General features: G+C 36.8%; 1 protein-coding gene across 1 annotated transcript; it reads right to left on the bottom strand.

Annotated features, from left to right (window-relative positions):
* Positions 1 to 4,666: 4,666 nt before the first annotated feature.
* Positions 4,667 to 10,394, bottom strand: LOC105443068 (leucine-rich repeat-containing G-protein coupled receptor 6-like). The gene is given in 3 exon segments (XM_030976153.1): positions 4,667 to 8,402; positions 9,304 to 9,568; positions 9,570 to 10,394. Coding segments are annotated over 3 exon segments (2,004 nt in total). The 3' UTR covers positions 4,667 to 7,488.
* Between the last annotated feature and the right edge of the window lie 142 nt (positions 10,395 to 10,536).

Genomic DNA, 10,536 nt, shown 5'->3' with positions numbered 1-10,536 from the left:
AGTGGGTTGGTATTCATGTGATCATTATATTTACATGTCCATGCAAACTACATAAAATGTTTACAATACATCATATACAAAGTCCAAGAATCATACTAGATGTTGAAAGAGAATCATAAAAATATTTGATAAGGTCATAAATTTGGGATTCAAAGCTTTTAAAACAAAAAATGTTTTTTAAAATTCATTTTTAGGCATATTTAAAGACTCCCACTGTCCACTAAATTCCAGTAAACAGGAATGGAAGTGTTTCTTTTATTTCCTGCTATAACAATGGTATCCCTTCCCCCAAAATGCGCTGAAAGTACTTTCCCACAAATTTTATTTCCTTGAACATTGAGCCTTTAATCAACTTCCGCAATATCCTTTGTATGATATAAATATGGAGAAATAGAGCCTAATGCCTGGTGAATTAGTCAGATAATGACTCAATGTTTGAGAAAAGTATCTCTTCAAATCATTTCCTCATGGATGAACAGACATTGACAATGCATCAATAATTTCCATGTGAGACAATTAAGTTACCTTCAAAGTGCAACTCACCACAGTTTAAAATGTTATTAATGGACTTGCGGTTTTCATGCTTGTACAATGTACGTGTAGTTAATACTATCAATGCAATCAGGCATCAGGAGAACAATCAAACAAGTATTTAAAGCCCCACTGTCCTACTTGTAGCTACTTGCTACCTCTATATAGAGAACTTCCCCAATCGGTGCCTGTTGGTCCCCCATGATCCTCTTTTTCTTATGTTAGTTGAGAGCTGAGTTAATGAGATAGCCACCTGTCAGTGACCTCGCTGTGTGGTCTAATCCCTTCTGGCCCAGCAGTAATGATGGTCTTTAAAATAAGAATTAAATTAAACCAAAAATAAAAAGTCAAACTGTCTGGAGTTGTCTAAATGAGAAACAATAATCCATCCATCAATTATGCTCAGCTATTTCATGTCAAAACTAATATGTGTTATGTTGATAAGGAGAGAATTTTTTAAGCAATTAATAAAATTGAAAAAAAATGTGTCCACCATTTTTGTTTTTGTTTGTTTGACCTCAATTGGAAAAAAATGCATATTGAAAATGCTCTTCAACTTGATAAATATTGTGTAAGAACCTAAAACCATAGCTATTAACTACCGGTAGATCAAATCAGCCAGCACTGTGGATGCTGATCGGAACGGTCCCCAGGGAGTGGAGAATGTGCTGATGTTGTACACTAACATGACAAGAATCTTATGACTGGAAGCCTGTGGCAAAATGCAAGTTCAGCAACTCGAGGGGCACCAACTTATGAGGGCGTGGATAATATGCCCTGGAACAAGGCCTTTTAGTGAGAGGAGAGTGTTGGAGGGGTTCTTATCATCTCCTTCCCTCCTCCCCTACAAACCTAACCTACATATATGTACATACATTCATACATACCGTATCATTTAAAGAATAAAAACTTTCTATAAATTAACCATTCAGGCTTCATTTTCTGTTTTCAATAAATAACTGTTTATTCATAATATAGACTCAGTAATCATTCATTATCAAATGTACCTATTTCAAAGAAAAAAAATTTGGTCGTTGAGATTATTCATATATCTCCTTTAATATGTATATGCAGTGTAAATGATAGGACTTTTCATATTAATATGGACAAAAAAATGAATTAAATTGAAAATGATAAACAAAACCAGGCCCCTAGCTAGCTGTTTCATAAAAACTTGTTATCAATAACAATTGCTAAAATGTTATGGCTAATTAGCTCTTAGTTGATCAAATGCCACAATATCAGTAGCTCATAACAATTATTGATAAACTTGTTATTGATAACAAGATTTATGAAACAGGGCCCAGATCATCAACCCAATTAGCAGGAAAAACAATCATTAAAAACAAACCCATGACAATACTTCTGAAAAAACTAATCAGTGAGCCTTTAAATCGTTTTCTTATAGATAAAGGGATTTGATGCAGATTAATCATTATTGGAATAATATCCAACGAGTCGTATCGTGTTCTGCCATATAACGGAAATGCCTGGATTGTGTAAGGGTTATTCGACACTTCAAAGGATCTAATCTGCCTTCCAGCAAAAGATCTTCAGCAGAAGGATCTCCCCAAGCCATTAGAAACTAATCATCTTTCACTGCTTAGCTAGGTGAGGCGGCGAGGAAGCTAGCTCACTGCCTAATTGATCGGTCCAGAAGTCCGCATATTGGAATGAGAAATAGAGACAAAATCATAACAACATGTACTAATTGTAAATGATCTAAAGTTAAAAGTGATATTTCGCAAGATCTCAGTCTTAAAATCTAATATGGAACATATATACACGTAATCTGTTGGGATATAAAATGAAACAAAGATTATAAAACACATGCTCATTATCAAAGCCAGAGGAAACATTAATTATGCTAGTATCTAAAGTCTCTATATTTTTTAAAATTTACACATATAAGACGAAAACTTAATATAAGAAGAATACACAAATACACTTGACAAGTATGTTAATCCATATTTTAATATCTTGAATGACCATATTTAGTAACAAATACAACGTTATCCTCTACATAATACTCAATGAATGAGTGCAATGCTGCTGTTGATTTAAACAAAAATTACCACAAGTGTGACTCATGTTCCGAGAAAAGCTCTCTCTCCAACATTATATAGTGACATCATCAACAACGAAAGTGAAACAGTATGATTGAATGGTTTCCTAAAATGCTAATTTTACATAAAAATGACAGTGATTCACTGACCAGTGGAAGTTGAAAGAATAACAGTTCTGACAATTGATAGCACATGAACAACAAGAAAATCTCATCATCCCTTTTCTGAACCAAGAGTTACTGAAAGTATACATTGTCATCCTCAACCGATTCATTATCATTTTGAACACAATGTTAATAATAAAATCTAAAACAATTCAATTCAAGAAGAATCACACTAATGAGGTCATTTTAGAGGCCTTTATGGTGCTCCAGCAAAAGCGAGTTAATCCTATTATGGACCCATGATGTTGCCCCCCCCCCCCCCATATCAAACACCCCTAATGTCCTTCTGAAATAGTTTCACAGCATCTGCTATATACATGCATTTATGACAAGTAACAACACCACATATAGTATTTACAGTGTATTGGTATCACCATTGCACCCATGAAGAATATCATAAGTTTTTGGAAACAGTTTCATCAACTGAGAGCTCAAGGGTATACAAAAGTATATCGTCCAGGCATGTAAGCAATCTTTAGAATTGATTTGATAACAAGATCAATTAATAGTAACATTACATGTACATTCAATGTCCTACACTTATTGCCCCACAATCAGCATCGTTGTTTCCTTTTAAATAAAAATACAGCTGAACCTATAACTGTAGGATCTCATTCACATAATCCTTCAGGTATAATGTAATCCATATTCTGTCCGTTTGTTATTCTTCAATCATCTACTGTATGTCCTCCTCTCTCAATTATACGCATCCCACACAGATCCTACGACCCCTCAAAAGAAATGAAAGGGAAGGGCCGTCTTCGTCTTCGCGACACACAAACACTACTACTACTGTAGGTATAATGCGGGCAAGAAAATTTCATTATGTTAGAAAAACTTTGCAAATGAGATGCAGTCCCTTTAAAGCCTGTGTGTTCTAGTTTGGCGTGGAGAGATCAGACCATCCAGCGTGGTCACTGACAGGTGGCTATCTCATCAACTCAGCTCTCAATTAACATAAGAAAAAGAGGATTATGGGGGACCAACGGGCACTGCTTAGGCATTGTTTTCTATAGAGAGGGAGCAAGTAGCTACATGTAGTACAGTGGGGCTTTAAGTCTCTGTTTAAAAGAACTTTACACTTTCAGCAAACGTCTTTGTCCATTTCAAAGGAAAATCTGGATAAGATTTTTTTTTTAATTCTGTAAAATTGAGCAAATCATTCTTTACATGACTGATTGTTATAATGTACACAAACGTGTAAATCATAGTTCCTCCTATGAGATTTAATCAGTGTTATTTTCATTTTTGGGGTTCCCCTTTTTAATTCCCTTCAAAACAACCAAGGTTAAAAAATATACAGAACAAGGAAATACAAACAAGAGGTGAGCAATGCTTTATTGATTTTTCTTTGCACATGAATTTACATATTCAAAACACATGAAGTCATAGCATGATATATTCATAAATCTTTATTTTACAAATGAATTTTTCATGTAATTCACACCTTTGTCATATTTGTTTTTGTTCACATTCTGCCCTATAAATATTCTTGTTGTTCTTCTTTTCGTCAGGAAATCACATTCGTTTTGCACGTAGCGCTTGTTATTCCTATCTAGGTCCTTTCCCTTTGCTCTATTCCTTTCAAATTTCGTAGGCATATTTTATAGCATCCCATCAAGGTCACTACGTTCTTCGTTTTTCAAGATCACTCATGCGTAACCATCCAGGCTCCATTTTGTCCGTTTCTGGTCCATTATAAGGCCTTTCTTATTTTGTTCCTATCTCCACTATCCTAGATCCTAAATTTTTGAAACAAATTCCTCGGGATAGTCTAAGAGATGTTCTTTTATCTGTGACTGATAACCTGACCTTCAAAATGCCATCTTCGTCTCAAAAATCAAATCTGAAACCGACTCCGTCAAACATCTCTAAAATTCTTGAAAAATTGACCCCTAAAATCTAAAACTGCCATAACTTTGTGATATAAATTCTGTTTTGTTTTTAAATCTCACGGTATCTTTATCTTATAACTGCACATAGTCATGCCTAATTTTACGCTCCAATGGCTAAATAAATAGCGCCCTCTAAAGTTCTGGGAATTGACTTTTTTCTGTGGCCGTATCTCCATTGTTTCTGGCTAAACCCATACCCTTTCTTGGATTTTGATACTTCAAGATATGCCCTTTCCAGCCAAATGCAAAATTATATACCCTAATACTGACCAAACTTGAGAAAATTCCCCTCCAAATTTGCTATTTAAAAAAAAAAATTGTGATATAACTTCAAATTGCTCTAAAATGACAATCCTTATACCTACGTCAATGGAACTTGGCACACACATGTAAACCAAGTACGTGAGAACTTTCTGCCAAGTTTGGTAAAATTTGATGACGTCAGCGCAAAGTTGTTGCCCAAAATGATGAATTTACTATGCATTACATAACAGCCCGTTTAATGCGTGCAGTACAATGCTCGTAGATGACAATTGTGTCAAACTTACCGAAACGAAGTGCTCTTCCGAATGATACCAAAAACGTCATATGTTACTACAGAAATATTTGAGTAAATCGCGTTTGAACAAGGGACACTATACAAATTCTGCTGAGTTTCCGCCAAGTTATAACACGGCTATGTCGTCATTTTTTCAGACTGCTTTTTCACCCCCTTCCCGTGCTTTTCTCTCCTTGAAATTTTGAAGTGACATTCTGAGATGAAATACGCAGTGCACCTTGGTGCCACATTTTCAAAATCTGTCAAGGGGGCCATTTTAGACCCCATTTTATACTCTGCAGTATTTTGTTAGTATTGACGGCTGTTAGTGCCACAGAACGCGTCATCACATATGTTCTTCATTTACCTCAATCCCATTCGTTTTGCACGCAGTGTTTGCGAGCCCTTTCTAGGTCCCTTCGTCTATCCCAAATCCTTTAAAACTTCTTAGGCTTAGTCTCTAGCATCCCATCAAGGTCACTGAAATCTTTGTTTTCCTGAATCACTCATGCGTGACCGTCAAGGCACCATTTCGTCTGTTTCGGGTTGTTTTTGAGGCCTTTCTTTTGCCCTACCTATCTCCACTAGCACAGAAGCTACAGACTTCTTACAGATTGCAGATCTTACAGATCTTTTGTTTGACACGTAGAAACACGGACGTCATTGCACCCATATCGCTGATCACGATTGCAATTCTAGTTTCATATACTCCATATGGCCCGAATTCACAAAGGAGATTTACATTTAGCCCATGGTTTAAACCCGCATTTCCATAACCCATGGTTTGAAATTAGCGCAAAATAAGCACAACACAGTCAGGAGGTCCAATATTAGACGCGCGCAAGGCACGGGACGCTTATTCTGCGCTAATTTTTAAACCATGGGTTATGTAAATGAGGGTTTAAACCAGGCCTTCTCAACTAGTTTATTAGAAGTGCCAAAACAAAAATGTATTGTGGTTGAAGTGCCAACCTGTATGTTTGGTGACTGTGTTGCGAGATACTGGGTGGGGTCCAGGGGGCAAAGCCCCCGGAAGCTAGTGGATTTTAGGGCTTTTTAAAGGCCCACATGTGGCATTTTCAACACCTTTTTATTCCATAAAATATCAATCATAATTTCATATTGATGTGAAATAATAAGTACAATTCCCAATTCAAAATCTACACTGGAAGTAAATGTATATGTAGTTATTTTGGTGCAATAAACACGGAAAATGTCAAAATCAAGTGAAAATCAAACAAACAAATTGGCTTGCTTACATTTTGGGCTCAACTTTGACTGCGACTTTTTAATCTGCTGAGTTTTAAAATTTTTTCTTTCTTTAATTTTTATTTATTTCTTATTTATTTTTTGGAACAGCCACGCGCCACTCGGACTGACTGCAAGCGCCACAAGTGGCGCGGGCCATCAGTTGAGAAGGCCTGGTTTAAACCATGGGTTAAATTTAAACCTCTTTTGTGAATTTGGGCCTTTATCTTTCCCTTCATATATTAAAAGGGTTAAAAATATATGTTCGTATAGACCTTCATGAAATCAACTAAACTTCAGGGCAATTTCTTGACCTTATTATATTGCCTAGACTCCCTAGATAAATCATGTTTGGATTTTGCTGCGACATTTCATTATGGTCACTTACACTGCAAGCAAAAAACATCAGTTTTCTCACATTCCGGAGTCATGTTGGAGTTGCAAGATAACTACCAATTAACACAACTAAAAACTTAAATAAAAAACTCAACTCTGAGTTCAGTTCTTTGAAAAGCCAGCAGAAAATCCACCTCTTTTGGCTTTTTGCAGTATAAATGCTCGCTTTAAAAAACACTGGGGAATCATTCCAAGTTTTGGTCATGTGACTCTCCTATACCCTTTCATGGTCCTTCCATCGGAGTCAGACAGATGAAAATACTGATAGAATTTGACTTATATAAACAAAGGTGAAAACGCCGCTTTTCCACATGTGCCATTCATACTGCTGGTGAAATTCACTTACCGTGGCCAGCCTCGGCCGGAAGTGAAGAATTATTAGGCAATCGCTTGTTAGTTACTGGCACTCGCTTTGATTTTGGATTCGGCAGACCGTGCAGTGCGCAGCTAGCTAGTTACCTACAATTTTACAATGTAGCTAGATTCATATCGCGCGAGTGGTGGAACACAATCATGGATCTACCGTGGTTGCTACTATTTCCTTTCCAAACAAGAATTTTTTTCTCAACACTAAAACACAGCTAGCTGAAAGGATGTATACCGTACACTAGCTTTAGCTGGAACAAGATAAAGACCTTTGACCATTTTCATTAATGTTTTTCTCCCGTAATGTTTGTCTGTTTGAATTCGTACTTTAAAAATACAATTGTTTGTAACAAGTGAACAAAATATTTGTACAAAGCTACTAAAACAGACAATATCATTCTTGTAATAGATCTATCAATATTACGGCTTCCAGAGTTACCACAGGAGAGCGTTTCCTTCCAATTCTTGGCCAACACTGTCAACGTACTATCCTCCATAAGTTTCTGAACCATCCCTGATCGTTCCTCTACAAGCAAGTTCACCATGAATTTTGTTCGCCCAGCCCCATTCTCACTCCAACAGGTATAGGTCCCTGTCAGGTTCAGGCCGACATGTTCAATAAAGAGGGCATTGTGAGAAAGGACAGAAACACCGTCTGGCAGTTCACTACCAATAGAGGGCAGTTGTTGCCTATGAGAGGTAAATGACCAGTGAATGATGACCGACAGATTTGAGGTGATGATTGGGCAAGGTATCTCGACTGACTGATCACCAATGAATGTCAACAGTGTCTGCAGTGGCTGAGAACACAGTTGAGGCAGACATGTGAAGTGGTTGGACATGGCCAGTTCAACTAAACTAGAGTTGTAATAACCAGCAGGTTGATTGCAAACAACAGGATCATCCATCCAGGACTCCAGCATACGGGCAGCCATGATCAGGTCACAATCACATAACCAAGGATTATCTTGTAAATTTATTACTATTGACTTCAAAGAGAAGGACAAAAAAATAATATCAAGAGTTGTCAGTAGATTGCCTGCAAGATGTAGAGTTGCCAAGTTATTCTGATGTTCGAGGGCGCTGAATTCGAAAGACACAATTTGGTTGTAACTCAGATCCAGTACCCAGAGCTGTTGAAGTTCTCCAAAAGAATCTTTATTGACACTCCTGATTCTATTGCGAGACAAGTTTAGAGAGTTCGCATAGTTTGGCAAGCAATATTTAGGAATAGAACTAAACAGATTATTGGATAAATCCATCACTTGTAAATATTTAATATGTAATAATGGACACTGGTTTCTGAGTTCATTGGATGACAGGGAAATATGCCGTAGGTTTGGGAAATTCGTGAAAGAAAAGACACTGGCTTTGTTGATGAAAAATTGTCTAAAGGCCATGTTTTTGTCAATGTTTAGTGTACATACATGTTGAATGTCCTCCAACACATGAAGGGACACATTTGAAAATGGCATATTAGCAAGTATAAGATATCGAAGAGCCTGTATTCCCATAAATGGCCTACTTGACGTAAGTATCAAAGGATTTCCACTCAGTTCAAGAGTTTTCAGATCCCCAATATATGAAAACACCCCAGAAGGAAGGTGGACTATTTGATTTCTTGCCAGGTTAACAGTTATTATGCGCTGAAGGCCGATGAAGGATGAATTTGTCACTTTGATTATCAGATTGTCAGCCAATTCAAGAAATATGAGAGAGGATGCTAGGGAGAAAGTGTAATCAGGTATGCATGAGAGGTGGTTTTTATTGAGGTAAAGTCCCATCAAACCGGGTTGTAATACGAACCTGGTTGAAATCGGTCAGGTTATTGCTGGATGCAAAAACATTAAACCCAGATAACAAACTTGAATTTACTAATCCAATCCCATTGTTGTTGACATTGATACTAACATGTGAAGCATGTGTGGATATAACACTAACGATTCTGTTACTCTCAGCATTGATATATAGAATTCTGTGATCCAATAAATGATTAAAATTCATATGAGTTAAGAAATTAAAAGCGATGTCAAGTCTTTGAAGAGAAGGCAAGTTGATGTTTTCAAACTCTACAATAAAATTGGAAGCTAACTGCAAAACTCTAATATTATTTAGATTAGAGAAGTCATGGGGGTGGATGGTCCTCAGCTGGTTGTGACTTAAAGATAGAGTTTCAAGTGATGGCATTGAACTGAGAAAACCAAGTTTTGAGATTTGATTTTGGCTAAGGTTTAGAGTAACAAGCCTTGGTAGGTGGTCAAAGGTTGCATTTCCTATCACGTGAATGATGTTGCCTGATAAATCAAGACGGCTCAGAGCAGGCAAAGCTGTGAAGTTTAGGAGTTCTGACAACTTATTGTAGCTATAGGTCAAGGGTAAGCAGACTAAACAAGCCAATGAGGCTGTTATCATCCAAGGTTTTGATGGAGTTATGACAGAGAACCAGCCACTTTAGGGCAGGTAGGTTTTCAAAGTTTTTCACATTCCCGATTTGGTTATAGCACAAGTTGATGTATGTTAGAAAACGATGTTCATACTTGAGAGATATCACATCTTTAATGAAATTGTTTGAAGCATGAAGACTAGATAAACCAGGAAACGGATGAATAGAAAAGTTACCAAGATGGTTGTTGTTGATATTTAGAATTACTACATTTGAATAGTTCCCTGCAGGATTCATGTTTATAACTGAAATTTTGTTGCTGCCAAGAAGAAGGCTCGATGGTACACTGAAGTCAGAGTGAGGTATATAACAAACAATTTCATTATCCTTTAGATCAATGAAAGCTATATTTGGAATGTTAGTAAAAGCTGGGTGACGGATATGTCTTATATTGTTTTCTGTCAGTATAATCTCTGTAATATATGACATGTTTCTGAAGGGTGAGACATCAACAATTTTATTTCTTGCCAGGTTAATTCTTTCAAGTGAAGGAAGGTAGGCAAATATGGTGTCAGCAATGCTTCGAATTCCATTGGATTCCAGGGAAAGTATCATAAGATTGTCCATCTTCTGCAACTTGTCCAGGTACTCTACGTTATTTTTATCAATATTCAGCTCTAAAATCACTTTAGGATATGTAAACACTGCATTGGACAGATCAGTAACAGCGTTTCCTTCAAGATTAAGGTTCCATATTTTGAAGGGAACCTTTGGTGCATCAGGCAGTTTGTTGTATGCCAAACTCATCTTGAAAGGTCGTCTTCCTGGCATACTAGAAAGAAACAACTGTGGCCACTCTAACAAAGAATTTTTAGAGATAGATACATCGAAAAGGTGAGGTAATGAGCCAAGATATTGAATGCTCACAAGTTCATTTGAATCAAGTTCG

This window comes from Strongylocentrotus purpuratus, unplaced genomic scaffold (assembly GCF_000002235.5).
Source record: "Strongylocentrotus purpuratus isolate Spur 01 unplaced genomic scaffold, Spur_5.0 spur5_scaffold_8, whole genome shotgun sequence".
Lineage (NCBI taxonomy): Eukaryota > Metazoa > Echinodermata > Echinoidea > Camarodonta > Strongylocentrotidae > Strongylocentrotus > Strongylocentrotus purpuratus.
Note: the sequence above shows the minus strand (reverse complement) of the source record. Positions and strands in the feature narration are given on the sequence as shown.